At 36.2% G+C, this 15,871-nt stretch overlaps 2 protein-coding genes across 6 annotated transcripts; one reads left to right on the plus strand and one right to left on the minus strand.

Annotated features, from left to right (window-relative positions):
* The first annotated feature begins 1,971 nt into the window (after positions 1-1,971).
* Positions 1,972-6,989, plus strand: LOC130749605 (U11/U12 small nuclear ribonucleoprotein 48 kDa protein). Of its 5 annotated transcripts, XM_057602986.1 has the most exons (8): positions 1,972-2,117; positions 2,357-3,443; positions 3,631-3,745; positions 4,129-4,236; positions 4,558-5,236; positions 5,332-5,641; positions 6,327-6,395; positions 6,596-6,989. In XM_057602986.1, the coding sequence occupies exons 1-5, from the start codon at positions 2,102-2,104 to the stop codon at positions 5,191-5,193; spliced, it is 1,962 nt and encodes a 653-aa protein (XP_057458969.1). In that variant the 5' UTR covers positions 1,972-2,101; the 3' UTR covers positions 5,194-5,236; positions 5,332-5,641; positions 6,327-6,395; positions 6,596-6,989. The 5 variants fall into 5 exon arrangements, with proteins under 5 accessions (XP_057458969.1, XP_057458968.1, XP_057458970.1 ...); XM_057602985.1 differs by having other exon boundaries at positions 5,332-6,395; XM_057602987.1 differs by lacking the exon at positions 5,332-5,641.
* A 1,784-nt stretch (positions 6,990-8,773) lies between these two features.
* On the minus strand, positions 8,774-12,860 carry LOC130749601 (G-type lectin S-receptor-like serine/threonine-protein kinase At4g27290). The gene is made up of 7 exons (XM_057602979.1): positions 11,272-12,860; positions 10,575-10,694; positions 10,240-10,397; positions 9,951-10,161; positions 9,618-9,855; positions 9,391-9,541; positions 8,774-9,300 (listed from the first exon to the last, which is right to left on the minus strand). Exons 1-7 carry the CDS (start codon positions 12,554-12,556, stop codon positions 8,992-8,994), a joined length of 2,472 nt encoding a protein of 823 aa, XP_057458962.1. The 5' UTR covers positions 12,557-12,860; the 3' UTR covers positions 8,774-8,991.
* Positions 12,861-15,871: the final 3,011 nt, after the last annotated feature.

Raw genomic sequence — 15,871 nt, forward strand, 5'->3', positions numbered from 1 at the left:
AATTAAAATTTTAGTGATGTCATTGTACAAGGCTACAAGCCACTCTAAAATATTCCTATACATGCTGAAAGTCACCTTAAGTATCCCTATCTATACACACATGTCAATTAAAGAAAATAATTGAGCATCTTGACTACGGAAACGGACTGGGAATTCTCTGTTTTTGGTGTGTTCAATTTTTCTCTCCCATTAAAAAATTAAAAATTTATGTCAAGTCATTTAAAAACATTCTTATAAAGTTAAAATTATCATATGACACAATTTACCCGATGTGATAAGAAATGAAACATCTAAAAATAATAACATAAGAGGCTCATTCACCTTATAACACTCCCACCATTAATCCATCTTGACAAGGACAAAACGAAACAAAGGCCTCTCATAAATTGGAATAAATCTAGTTGTCACAAAATCATTTTAAATGTCCACCATCCAATTTGAATGACTTGCTTAATTGCAATTTTTGAATACTATTTTTAGAAATTGGTTTAAAAAATTTGTTTTAAATATGATATTTTAAACATTTTTTTTGACAAATATCTTTTTTAACATTAAAAATCTTCAATTTAAAAATTAAAAATAAAAATAAAAAACATCTTTGTAACTATTCTAATATGAACGTTTCTCATACTTTTGTGTTTCTGTTGTTTTTTTTTGGATTTTCTAAGAATTCTCTCCTTATTTTAAGTGCAAGATTATACGGATTTGGATCCCCTCATATGATGATGCTTACATGACTTGGCACTTGCTTTTAATCATTCATTTGTTTGATTCAAGTAATAAATAAATAAAAAATCATTCGTTTGCTTCTGACGTCAAAAAGAAAATCGTTTGCTTATCTATCTTTGCAAATGAAAAAACAATAATATTTAAAGGTTGACAAAACATCTTTTTTTTTGGTAACAAATGGAAAATAAACAACACAAAGAAACTAAACAATCACATCCTGACAAAGCAGGGGAACAATAGCTGGAGGGGGTATTGCCCAAACTTTCCAATCCCATCCTTCGCAAACTGCAAGCTTTGCCAAAGCATCTGCCACCATATTTTGTTCACGCGGAATATGGACAAGAGACACATTCCATCCTCTTCCCAGGACCTCTCGGGCCATGACAATTTCTCCTTGATGCCAATAACTATCTACTGATGTGCTACTGCTCAGAACTTGCTGAACTTTGAGACAATCCACAAAACACACCACATCACGGAAACCATGATCCCAAGCATGCACAAGACCCTTATAAACAGCTAGCAACTCCGCCTTGAACGCATCCCCAGCCCCAAGCACTGTTGCGAAACCAGAAATCCAGCGACCATGCTTATCCCTCGAAAGGTTGACAAAACATCTATGAGCGCATGAGGATATTGTAAAATAAAATATGTTTGAAATCAAACAAATTAAATTTCAAAAGATATATATTTCAAAATATGACGTATGCGTATCAAGAAAAATTGTTTTATTTGGTGAATACATTTACGGGAGATAGTAACGACTAATTCATTCATCGTAGATGTTCGCACATGTAGGCAAAATAATATATTAAAACCATAGAATCATCACATTGGGCTAAAGAGTAAATTATAAGTGAACTAGACATCATATATTTTATCGAAAATCTTAAAACATTATGTGTCTGAGTTCTATCACTTATAAATTGCCCAATTATCATTTTTTTCTAACATGGGACTTACTAACACTTAATATCACAACAATTTTTTTCTCAAGTGTGAGTCCATATAAAACAAAAGCCTTGCATTGTCGTTGGTCTGACTCTCCACCAACACAACACGCTGCCTAGCCACCATTGAATGCTAGACAGTCTTTCGACACAAGAAGCTGTGATACCACGGTGGGCTGCGAAAGGAATAAAACTTCGAGAATCATCACATTGGGCTAAAAAACAAACCATAAGTAGATTGGACACTCCATCTTTACCCAAAGCCTAAGCTTTTGAACACTTTCCGAGTTTTCAAAGTGGGCCTGGCCCAGTACATACAAAAACAAGAACAAGCTTCTTGTAATCCGAATCCAGCAGCAATTTGAGCACAATCTAAAGCTTCCGTTCCCACGTGATTCCACCATCGGCCGATTCTGTTCACGATGGAGCACGGGGAGGGTGAGTATCATTTTTGTCTCCTGTGGGTGAAATAAGAGTTTCCAAGTTACCAAAATTCCTTTTAAACTGGTGATTATGTATGCTTAAATATCCAATTGCTTTTGCTAGCTCAAATGCAGTGACATTTATACTTGCTTAAATATCCATTCTAGCTGTTTCTTTATTATTGTCATATCCATTAGGTTTTGTTATGATCTTATATGATCCATTAAGTAAGTTCAATTGATTTTTCTTTGCAGCAATGATGAACAATAACTTGCAGATGACACTCTCATCCCTCAACAACCTACTTGATGTTTCAAACCATATTCTCCCAATAACACCAACCCTAAATACCAATCTCATACAATGCCCTTTCAATCCCCATCACCTTGTCCCGCCTTCCTCCCTCTTCCTACATCATCTCGGCTGCCCTTCCTCGCCGCGCCCTCTTCCGAACCCCAACGACCTCCTCCACACTCTCTCATACCCCAAATCACTCCACAACCCCCAATCTCTTCAGCTCTCTTCCTATTTAAACTCTCCTTCGAACCTCTTGTACCGTGATTGTCCCGGTGTCGTTAGTTTCTCTAACTTAGACACCGTTGCCAGAACCGCAACCTTCGCGCTTCCCGATTTCTTATCCCGCGAATGTGAAGACAGGCATACAGGGAATTCGAATTCTGAGAATGTGTATGTGTCTGCCGTCGTGCCCGTTCTTCCTTCTGAGCATGTTGCCATAGCGCGTGAGCTCGAAACCTGGCACGGTTACCCTACTACTTGCTCCAATGCTGTTCGTCGCGCGATTTCAGGCCTTGAAATTGCGAAGGAGCGTGGGTTAAGCGACTGGTTAATAGTGAATTCGCCTCGATACGGCATTGTAATTGATACAGCTATGCAGCAGCATATATTTTTGCTGTGCTGTTTGTGCTTCAAGTCAATTTTGAGAGAAGCTTCCGTTTCCAGGGACAATCTGTTGGATTGCCCCGTTTTGAACCAGGCATTGACTTGGTTAGAATCTCAGGTTTCGATCCTGTACGGTGCCACAAACGGAAAGTGTTTTGTTCTTGATTTTGTGAAAAGATGTATTATGGTTGGTGCATCGGTTCTGTTATTGTTTCCTCTAGGGGACGAGGTTGCATCCCAGATTTCAGATAATGTCATTGGGGGCCTGAAGGATGCTATGTTTGGTGCTCAAAATGAAGAAAGAAGTACAAACTGCATATTGTACAGAAAGATCTTTGTTCCCCAGGTTGTTGCAGCAGTGGCAGCGTTGCATGAGCGATCTCTGCTTGAACAGGAAATTAAGGGGTTGTGGTTTTCTCGGCAGCCAAGTAACTATCACCTGTATGTTCTGTTTATTCTGAAACTATTTGCTTGTAGCGGAAAATTGTGAATGTTTTTCTTCCAGAATCTTTCTTTCGTGAATGCGGAACTATAAAATATGTATTGAGTTATGGCTCTGATAATTTTCAATCAAATGATTGTGAATATCATGAGGTTAATCTGATTGTATAGAGTTTTGGTTCACTAGGGTTGCTGAGCATGGTTATTTGTCTGAGAAAGCTAATGAAGAACGGAAAAAGCGTCCGGACTATAGACCTCTGGTTGAACATGATTGGTTTCTTAGGCAGCAACCATCTGGCCAGGTACTTTTAATCTTGTATAACTTTTAGAAGCACAATCTTCCATGTTGTGATTCTTGACATTATGCTATCTGTCTAACTAGATGGGCTTTACTTTTCTCTCTCTAGTTTATAGCACTAAAATACCTCAGAGAGGACCATTTGGATAGTTAGCAATGCATATATGTTATTCTGAGTACAAAACCAGTTTGCATCAAAGGACAGTTCAAATCCACATCTTATCGGTTTTTGTGTCCGACACATTCTGCACTTCAATAGCATGGGGCCATTCATTCTAAATTTATGCCTCAGTTCCTGATAACTTAGGCTTTGAGTTCATGGAGGTGACTATGATATTTACTTTTCTTTTACCTATAATTGTCATTTTTATCTGCCATGAATTATAGGAAGCGCCAAAAGAAAAGACAAGAGAGGAGTTATTAGCTGAAGAAAGGGATTACAAACGTCGAAGAATGTCTTATCGTGGCAAGAAGACAAATCAATCACCTTTACATGTTAGTATTACTGAAGTAGTTGTTGAATCTTTCTACTTCTATTGTTGAATCATAGTAACTTTAACTTCTTAATCTTGATTTATTTTTTCTAATTGCTCCTTATCTCTGTGGAAGCTGAATACTCATAAGCATCTTTTAATTATCATAATGTTTATATTAGTTAGTGCCACTATTGGGTCAGGGGGGATGGATATTTATTCTTTTCCAGCTCATTTCTCTATTGGACTATTTCGTTATAAATTATTTGAAGGAAAAGTTTGGCTCTTTTATTTAACTTCATGTTTACTAATTTATATAATTAATTCTAAACTGTTCTTGAAGGTGATGAGGGATCTGATAAATGAATACATGGAAGATGTGAAGCAAGCTGCAGGTGTTCAGAGCCCTGTCAAGGTGTCTGAAGACAGTGGGATGTTTCCACCTAAACTTCCTTCTAGCCATGGCGTTCCTAGGGAAGTTAATAATTATAAAGAAGTTAGTCTTGACTCAACTGCAATGACTATCAGTAACCCGGGGTTTGGTGAGCAGCAGTCACAGACAAAATATACTGACAAAAGCAAAGCTGTAGATGATGCCTTTTCTAGAGATTATGAACGACGACATTACAGGAACCACTCTTATGGAGGAGCTCAACAAAATGCTGATCGAGGAACATATCATAGGGACCGTGCTTCTTCAAGCCCTGACAGGCAGATAAGTCATAGTCGAGCACATGATCATAGCATTCTTCATAAGAGAAAAGATTACTCGAATAGAAAGAGGTACGATGACTCATCAAGAACCAGGGATAGGCGGGAAAAGGACACACACAGGAATTACATTTCAGATTCTTCCCTGAATAATGCATTTTCAGATCGTTATGATCCTTCAGAATCTCTTCATGTCCGTGAGGATGATATCAACTCTGATGCCAAATATATTAAGCCAGATAAATTTTCTGACCAAGAACTTCATTAACAATGTCTTGGCCAGAAATGTGAAGGGACTGCATCTGCAGTTGGTAAGTTTTTCTAGTTACATTTCCAATTTAAAGTTATATTTAAGTTTGAAAGTAAAGTTATACTTATAATGTATTTTATTTGCATAACTTTGCAGTACTAACATGCCAAGCTTCAGAGATTTTATCAATGTATCCTCCTTTGTATCCTTAACTTTGAAAAGAGTATCTTAGCAAGCATTCCTTGGAAGGATTTGATTCTCTACACTGTTTTTATTTTTATTGTATTCTTTATTTTTCTTCTCAGTATTTAAGCTATAATATGCCAACTATAGCAATTGCAATGAAATATATTCAATCTCTGTATTGTTCTAATTCACTCTGATTGTTTTACTTAAAATATTTCTTGTTATATTTCGAATTAATAATGTTATGTATGGTGACTATGTGCTAGGAGAAATGAACCAGGTTGGATAATTTTCTACTTCAGATTTTGAATAGGTTTATTGTCCATGTTGTTATTAATTTAGTTATGTTCTTTATGTTTCTTCTCAACTGCAATATAATCTATTCACATAACTGTATTTTCTAATTCAATCTATGATTGTTTTACTTACAATTTTTTTCTTTTGTTATATTTTGAATTAATGTTATGTATGTGGTAGGAGAAATAAAACTGATCTGAGAGCAATTATATAAGTTCCTATATCTTCTATTGAGGCTTAGATATTAGGGTGAATCAACTTTAGTTATAGGTTCTTATATCCTCTTCCTCCTGCTTCTTCTCCTTTCTCCTTCTTCTACTGTTAATGAACATTCTATCTTGGGTCCCGATAAGCAGTGATTGGATTTGAATTCATTTCAACTTCAAGTATTTTTTGTTTTTCTTAACAACTTCCCTGTTGTGTTCTCTCCTAGCACTTGCAGCTAAATGTACAACTTAGCTTAGAAATAGGAAGGTTGATCAAGCTTTATCGTTATTTAGTTATTCATGTATTGCAAGAAATATTTATGAATATTTCAACATTATCTGCCTTTAAAATTCCTTTGACTGGGCTAATTTATTTTCCTTTGATTTTAGACTGGTTGAAACAATAGAATCTTTCAATATCTATCTGAATTCCCTGTGATCTTACAGTTTGGCTTGTTACAGTTTCTACTTTGTTTAGTAGTGGAGACCAAGCTGTGATGAAGTGACTGCTGTAAAAATGCTATATCAAAGGTTAGATAAGTAAACCCCTGCAGTAATGGTTTGTGTGCCTAGAAATTCAGGGATTAATCATAAAAGAGGAGGGTAGCTGGTTAGGTTTGAGAAAGATAACTATTGGCCTAAGTCCTAATTTATGTGCCAGTTTTGATGTTTGAATCACATAAGTATATAGCTAATATCTTTGTTCTCTGACTGCTTATTCATAACTGCAGATTCAATGCAACCCGGATGACCGCGGAAGACTTGACTCTGTGGGAAACAGTTCAAACCATGTATTTTTTCCCGCAATAGAAGCCACTTCAGCCCTTGCCTTGCATAAGGTCTAAGCTGTCTTATGGCACTGAACAATCTCTTGCCAGTTTCTAGAATATACTTGTTAATTTGGTTTCTTTGTCCTCATTTTTTTGTTGCTATCAAAGAATATTCCAGTTTTTGTAGTCTTATGGCTAATGTTTTAGTGCATATTGCTAGGGTTAGAAGGATAAACTTTAGAAATTCCGCTTCTCAACTGGTAAAAATAGTTTCATCTTTTTCGGTGTCCCAGCATGTTTGTTACATTGTTACTTGACTTCAGTAAAAGCATAAACTAGAAATTTTGCGTCTTAACTGGCAACAATGATTTCATGCTTATCAAAGTGCCAGCTTCAATTTGTTTCCTTGTTACTTCACAATAGTTCAACGGGATTTGGTCTATTAAAAGTTATTATTCACCAAATGGATTTTCGTATTATGAAAAATAGTGATGTTGCAGGCAATCATATTATGAGTAGTGTTGGATATTATTTTCTAAAGTGAGCTGAGATTCCAGTCAGGGCTGCACTGAGAAAAGTCTAAAAAATTAAGGACTCTAGTTGCATGTTTGTATTTGCTTTATGATATCTAGAATAGATTGTGGCTCCCTCACAAGCTATCAAGAGTTGCTTCTACTTACAACTACTATCAAAATCACTTCTACTTTATCAGAGCTTCCAAACATGCTAGGAATGATTGCCTGCAACATCATGCTGAACCAGAATCAAGGCTCGAAATAGCAATCCATAAAAAAAGGTGGGAATTTAAAAAAAACTATGTTTTAACACTTTCAGTAGCTATTGGTAATCGTTTATAAAGTATCGGAAATCGATTTGGGAAGGTGGTGGGAGGATTTGAAGGTTTTTGCTTCTGGGCTGCTCAATGATGTTACGGTGGTGGCAGAGGAGGGGGATCTCATGTGAGAAAGTGTGCAGCTAGTTTTGTAATTCACTAACTTCAGTCTAAACCATTCAATTTTTAAACATTAAATCAACGGTCAATATTGCATTAATTTTCTAGAATGGAGGGCACAGCAATGTTGAGGAAATTAAAGCTCTAGAAGCTAATGATACATGGACATTAGTACCCCTACCACCTAGTAAGCATTGCATTGGTTGTTGATGGATTTTCAAGGTGAAATATGTCTAATGGGGAAGAGAAGTGGAAATATACAAAGCCATATTAGTGCCTAAGGTTACATTGAACAAGCAGATATTGATTTTTCAGACACATTCGCACCTGTTGCTAAGTTGTCCACAGTAACAGTTTTATTGTCTGCTGCTTACTTAGCAACACACCTTTCATCACTTACCATTTGCATTTAAATTCTTTCTTATCCATCCTCAATTGCTCAAAGTATTGTTTATATAGAAGTGGCTGAAGAAGTTAGAAAAGCTCTCAGTGAAAGACTTTCTCAGGGAGATTGGTAAGAGTAGTTGAGTTACACCAAGAGCTATATTTCTTTATAAATATAATTCTATTTCTGTTACTGAATTCTTTACAGAATTGAAAGTAATGAGGGAGTAATTGGACAATTATCTTGCATCTGTGTTGTTAAATGTGGTTGTCATGTCAGTTCTTATGCAAAGAATTATGAACAACAAGATTATGTGATGAGGTTCCTTATGGGATCAAGTGATGAGTTTGTAGTGGTGATATCTCAGGTTTTGTTGATGGATCCACTGTCATCTTTAAATAAAATGTTTGAAGATCATGTATTTCAGAAAGGTCTGGCCATTTTTCTGGCCACCCCATATTCCATATGAAACAGTTTTGGGTGGAGCATCATAGCAAACATGGTAAAGGGTTTCATTGAATTGTGTCACATGAATGATATTAGAGAACTAGGGCAGCCCATGATATAGCACTTGGGGAAAGACAGAACACCGCTTGACATTACAAAGTATAGAGGAATGATTGACTCACTACTCCATCTTACTGCAACTAGACATGATATTATGTTTTGTGTGCACGTTATCAAGATGCTGATACTGATTTAGGTGAACCCCTTCTGTAAATCAAAGAGCTTCTCGCGGAGACAGTAATTTCTAACCATTCATCATAAGAATGAAAGAGTACATGTCAAGCCTGTCTCCTAGTTTTCGGAATCATATTCTATTGCAAATTGAAAAGCATTCTGGTCTTTATAGAATTCTATGTTTATCTCATGTGTTTGGATTCATGAAAAATACACTAAATCATAATACATTGATTTATACATTGATTTATGGAACCTTTTCACTAACTACCTATGCTCGAGTAATCTATTTATCTCACAATGGATGGTAAAGCCTGATCATTTTCTTGCCTCCATACCTTATCTTGCATCTAACTCTGTGATGGATATTTCATTAGTTGAGCACAGTTTACGATTTGCTGATGAAGAATCTGATTCAGCTTTAACATCATTTTCATTGTAATATCCAGGAAGCTTTGGCTCTGGCAATAATTTCTCCCCATTTAGCATAAGAACAACTGATGACATGTCTGGTCTATCTTCTGGTCTGTGTTGCACACATAATAGGCCTACCTGTATGCATCTTTTGACTTCAAAGGGTGTGAATTTTTCCCCTAATACTTCATCCAATAGTTCAAAAGGCCTCTCTTCAGTCCATAATCTCCATGCCTAAGAAGGTAACAATCAAATTAGTGGTAGGAATTAGGACACAATTCAAATTAGACTAGTTTGAAAGGTTTTTTAGTTCTTGATGCTTACATATCCAAGAAGATTATGGTAGTGTTTTGGGTCTGAAAAATCCCTGTTCTTCTTCCCACTTATAATCTCTAGTACTATCACACCATAACTAAAGACATCTGTTTTCGCTGAGAAATGTCCGCGCGCCGCATACTCTGGAGGCATGTAGCCACTGAATATAAAGTCAAATAAGTGTTACATGAAAATTGCAACATCAGATGAATTCATTCAAGTAGAAATTAACTTACTATGTTCCAGCCACCCTGCTTGTGTTTGCCTCAACTTGATCTCCCAAAAATATTCGAGCCAAGCCAAAGTCTGATATCTTAGGATCCAAATTTGCATCTAGTAATATATTGCTAGTTTTTAGATCTCTATGAATGATCCTCAACCTAGAGTCTTGGTGAAGATAAAGAAGCCCTCGAGCAATGCCTCCAATAATATTGAAACGCTTGCACCAATCCAATGAGATCTTTTTGTTTTCATCTGGTCAATCAAACGCATACCATAATTTCATAAACTGTAAATAAGAGATAAGAAGATTGTCATAGATATCTAGAATAAATTCAAGGGGCTCTAACCAAAAACAAAGCAGTCCAAGCTTCTGTTTGGCATGTATTCATAGATCAACATTTTTTCTTCTCCTTGAACGCAACAACCAAGAAGCTTCGCGAGATTACGGTGCTGAAGTTTTGCAATCAATGACACTTCATTTTTGAATTCTTCCAACCCTTGTCCTGATTTTTTTGAAAGCCTTTTCACAGCAACCTCTTGTCCATCTACCAATGTGCCCTGAAAAATAATAATGTGATATGATTAGAAAGGTTTTGAGGAAATTAAGGAGAAATCATCTATTGATTTGTTTATCACCTTGTATACTGGTCCAAAACCACCTTCTCCAAGCTTGTTTCTGTATGAAAAGTGTTCGGTGGCGTGAGCTAAGACAGAAAAATCGAATGTAGGCAGATCACCATCTTCCTTGCTTGGCTTGTTTTTATGAATCTTTCTGTAAAAATTTCTTACATCCCCTGGTTGGTTTGGAAGAAATAATCACTATGAGACAGTGCAAGATTGGTTGGAAGATATATGAACCTGTTTGGATACAGGCTTATTGGATCTTATCTACTAGAGAAAGCACTAAATAAGCCCCAATAAGAGCTCTTTGGTTTGCATCCAAACAGGTCCGTAAACACATGAGAATTTACCTGGATTTTTAATTATGAATATGGATACACATGTGATTAACACAAAAAATGCCACAACAACTGTGACTCCTGCTACTATCTTCTTTTTGTTGTTTCCTTGGCCATCTTCTGCAGCTTGATCTGAAAGATGCAGAGCATGATTAGTCACCTAGTTTTATACAATGCTCTATTGAACGGAGGTGAGGTAAGTGTACCTAGTTTCTTTAAGCAAGTGAGAAAGACAATGTATTTAATTTGGAAAGTAACTGGAATATAACTAAACAGCATGCATCACTAATAACTTGCTATGTACTTGTTAGTCAAATCTTGCCATTTTTGATTAAGAAAAATACTAAGTTACAATACGAAACACAAGAAGTGGTAATTATTTCCCACTACCCCATGATGTCCGCCAAATAATACAGTTAGCTTTGGCACATCAACATTTCTTGCAATTTTTGCTTCATAATCTATAGCATTGCTGTTTCGATTAATGTGATCTTGACTTGAGCATGGCATGCCAAAGTGCAAGATCAAAATGTTTGTTTAACTCAATCTTGTGCTTTCTTATGGCCTTACCCCTATTCCACCCAGTTCTCTTAGATCTCTTAGAATAATGCAATAATCTACAAGAAACCAAAAGGGAAAAGGAAATGAAAAGCATAAAAGGTAAAATAAGTCTCAAAATTCAAAAAAATTAAAAAATAAAGTTGAGTACCTAGTTCTGAAGCAGGGACTCTGACATGAAGATCCTGTCCCCTTTGAGAGAATTTCCTCACATCAACCAGATTATTAAACCAAAGCAGACATCCACTTCCCCCATTGCTGATATCTAAATTTGCATAGGCAACACAGGTACAGTTTCTCAGACACTTCATCTGACATTCCTCAAGGCTCATGGTCTTATTAAACCATGATGAAGAAGTGTCTGGCAATTTCATGTGAGTGTAGTTCAAAAACCCATCAGTGTGTCGGTTTTCGCAACTCGATTCATTCCTCGGAACACAGCCGTTCAGCCAATACGATATATTCCATTGTTCAGGAACCTTGGGAACAAACCCCTTCAAGCATTCACAAGTTGGAAGGTTACCATCAATGCTGCACACAGAATTAGCACCACAATATGCATAGTTTTCGCATTCATCGAGCTCCCCAGTCGAGTAAACTTGCCAGCTATTTGATTGGTTCGTCCAAAACAGCGTCTGCCCCGCGCCCGAAGGAGTTAGAGTGTAGATGCTGATAACCGATACATCATCAGCATCGCGCTCGTATCCATAAGAGACTTCTTTTTCACTGAACACAAATGTTTGTAAAGTTCCTGTAGTTGGACCTTGGTATCCAGAAATAGATTCACCATTCCATGGCCCTGATCTAACTTTTATATCAGACCCCTTGAATTTTAATATTTGAGGATACCCTCTAAGATCAAGATTAATAGTGTAATCTCCCTCAGCAGGGTCATCAGAACTTTTCCATGATGATAAAAATCTTTGTAAACCAGTTTCTAAGTTCCATCCAAGCTTCATTCCTGACAACAAAGTATCACATGGATAATCAAAACTCTGCCACAAAAAACTCGCCTTTTCGGTTTCCTTTACCACCAAATTTGCTGAATCCAAGAGCTGAGCGATTGGATTTGAAATGTTCCCTGCTTTGCTTGATGTATTTGATGACCAAATAGCATTGCTTGTGCCATTGAAAAGCTGAAGAATCCCTCTTTCATTCAGTTTCAAAACTCCTGAATGATTGTTCTGTAGTGGTTTTTCTCTGTTGGCCACCCATATCACTGTTAGAGGGGTTATGTTCCTGTACCATACACCAAAGTATCGACGCGTTGTTGTGTTCCCAGGGCTGAAGAAACCAGCTTCAAGGCTTCCACTTGCTGAAACTAAGCTCTCACCATCTCTAATAGATTGGTTCACTGCTAAAGTTTCTAGTGAAATTGAAGTTCTTAACAGTAGTAAGAACCAAAAAACTGACACTAAGATGATGTTATGTACCATTGGTATGGAATTTTTTTTAAAGAGTGTAGGTGGCTATTGATCATGCAGAAGAAGTGGATGATGATTTTAATAGAATGAGAAGAAACCCAGCAAATTATTGAGGAAGTGGAGCATAAGGGACAAGAAAATATAGAATGAAAGTAAATGCTCTAATACAAGGTTGAATATGGTGTACGGTAGCAAAATAAACACGTTAGCTAGTATTGATTCATTGTCTGAAGATTAGTGTTGTAAGTCAATGGAAGAGTCCACTGTGGACATGTGTGTAGGAATTAGGATAGGCAAAACTTGTAGAAGTTATACATTTTACCTCAAAAGCTAACTTCCAACGCCTATTGGTTGAACTGAAGTTAACAGCAGCACACTCTTTGGGAAAATTATTATTAGTTGAGTTGAAAGTTGAAAAAAGTAGCAATGTTTGAAAGTTGAAACATTCTTGGTCCAAGGACAATGGTGGGCACATTGCATTTCCTTTTCAATTTCATAATTGGTTAACCAGCAACTACATAACGCTATGCCCACACAGTAATTCTAATGAAAACGGGCTCCACTTCTAATACATGGTCTCTAGTTAAACACAGGGAGGAAACAATTCATATCTTTATGAAAATAATAGCCTTCAGTTGCTTAAGACTTCCCAGACATTGAACTAATTAATAAAAAGAAGTAGCCTCCAAACTGGAGGAAATATAGTTATTTGCCAATGAATATATTCATGGTCATGGATAAGTTTTATTATCATCTAGAACTGTTATTAAGTAATGAGACAACTTTTGGATCACTTGTCTTAATCAAAATAAAATATAGACTTTTGAATCCTAAAGACAAAATCACAAATGTGCACAGTGACATATCAGGAGAATGTTAATAATTCAAAGTTCATTGTATTTCATTTTCCTCTTCATGAATGAAGCATTATCTGTGATTGAACATGATTTAACACTATTGTTATTGTCTCCTTTCTTCGAATCTCCATTTGTTGCTGCTGTGTTTCAACCCTTTGGAAGCTTCGATCTGCAGCTATGCCTCTAGCTTGGAGAGAGGTCGGCTCAGCCGCAACTCGCCGGAGACAAGGGTTGTTGGTGTCTGCGGTAGTCAGAGGAGAGGATGGTAGTGAATAAGAAACGAAACAGAAAAGGCGGTTGGAGGCAGAAAAAGGAAAAATGAGCGGAGGCGGGAGGAAGAAGAAAGAGATATAGAAGAGAAAATAAAGTCGATTAAAGGAAAACTCTCACTTAGAAGAGAAACAACCCCAATAAAAGTGGCTAGAAAACCTTTCACTTAGGAGAGAAACAAACCCACATAGGGTGAAAATGATGCAATAAAAGGGGAAAGAGAGCCCCTACCTGATAGTGGGGAAGGGGTTGAGGCGGCAGAACCTCAATTGAAACCCTACCCGAGAGGAGCATTACAAACCTACATGTATGCATCGTAAGCTCACGCACGCTTAGGAAGTCCCTCTTAAGTGGAGCCCAACCTAATTTTTAAAGGAAAGAAGAAAAATAATATTTTTATGGGTCATAGCCCATAGCCCATAGCCCATGTTTTGATTTTATAAGGGAATGAAACCCTTATTTTTGTTGCACACACAACAACATGAATTTGAGAGTGGCACAATGTAGACAACGAAGTGAATAGGATTTTTTGAGCACTTTGACAGATTTTATAGTACATTGTTCACACTCTATTTTAGCTGAAAATTTAGTATGTGTTTCCTGTCATTGAGCTCATTATTTTAATATTTTTATTTGGATTTTTACCTTCTCTCTAGGCTGGTTTAGTTTGCTCTAATATTGGATTTTTTGGCCTTGAATGTGATTTTTTAATGTCTCTAGTTTTTTTTAGGAAAACACTATTTTGTACTCATTATTTTTCTAAAGTGAATAATTTCTAACTCATGCCCGTGATTTTTAATTCTCCATATTGAGGAAAGTTTTTTCACATTAAAATTAATTCGTGTCCCTATTTTTGTATTGCCTCTTTTGCTGTTACTATTAGAAGTTTGATTTACTTGGATGTTATGTTGTTCAGGTTCTCATAAATGAGGACGAGTTTTTGCTTCTAATTTTTCCGTTGCACCACTTTGATACTAACAATTTTTATAAAAGCTTATGTTCATTTTAAGGTGATTTATCTTATGGTGAAAAAAGGACGTCACCCAAGTCAACTGATGACTCATGGTGATGTGATTCATGCCGTGATTACAATTTATTGTTATCTCTCTAATTCAGAGAAGTATCAATTAAAATTACAAAAGCAAGTTACTCTATTTATCGCAAAATCAGAATTTATTATTGCACTAAAGCTTGCAAAAAGTTTCTGCGAGAGAATGAATAAAAGTTTAATTAAATGCTGCACTAATATAAATGCCCACTTAAAAATCAACCACTTCACATTGATGATACACTTGTTTCTATTCATGACAAATTGATATCTTTGCTTCTGTTTCAATTGTGGCTTGGATACCCAGTCAAAACAAGGCCATTCCATGACCCACTTTTAAATGCTATAACAGATCCCTTCTTACTACTCCCCATTTGGGGAAATTCTCTAATGTCAACGTTTGGAAAATACTCTACCTCAGCTGGATCATCCAAACTTTTCCAAGATGAAACAAAATTGTATAAACCAGTAACTAAGTTCCACCCAAGCTTCATTTCTGGCAAGAATGCATGACATCGGTAATCAAAACTCTGCCACAAAAAAGTGAAAATACTGTCCTCTTTATTTTATTGAGAAGTCTCACATTGATTAGATATATGATTAAGATAATTATTGTTTAGGTTAGAGCAATTATCACCTATTCAATTTGCTTTTGTGGTAGAGTTAAATCTCTAAAATTCTAATACATTTTTAGAGATGACAATAGATATGGTCCGGGTAGGTTACTAAATACTCATCCGATACTCGCGTTTTAACAAGTTACTCTAGTATCCAACCCATATCAGTGTGGTTAGCAACTTGCCTTTCCATGCATTCTTATGTTTGTATCCATAACTATAGCCCCCAACTCAGTTAACCAAAAATATAATTTTCACAATTTACATTTTTCAATAGAAAATAAAAATATAACTACTATTACAAAATAAAAAAATAATTAACAATATAAAATACCATCCAGATACTCAACAAGTAAAACCATTTATCAAAGTATAATTTTTTAAAAGAAGTAAGAAAGGAATTTATGACTTAAAATATATAATTTTTTTAATATAGTTCAAGTTGCAAGTAGGGCTGAGCAAATTCTCCGTTCCGACCCGCACCCGAAATACCCGAGTGCAAAATTTCGTTGTCGGACAGATTGAAGCGGTTTAC

This window comes from Lotus japonicus, chromosome 3 (genome assembly GCF_012489685.1).
Source record: "Lotus japonicus ecotype B-129 chromosome 3, LjGifu_v1.2".
NCBI classification, from domain to species: Eukaryota; Viridiplantae; Streptophyta; class Magnoliopsida; order Fabales; family Fabaceae; genus Lotus; species Lotus japonicus.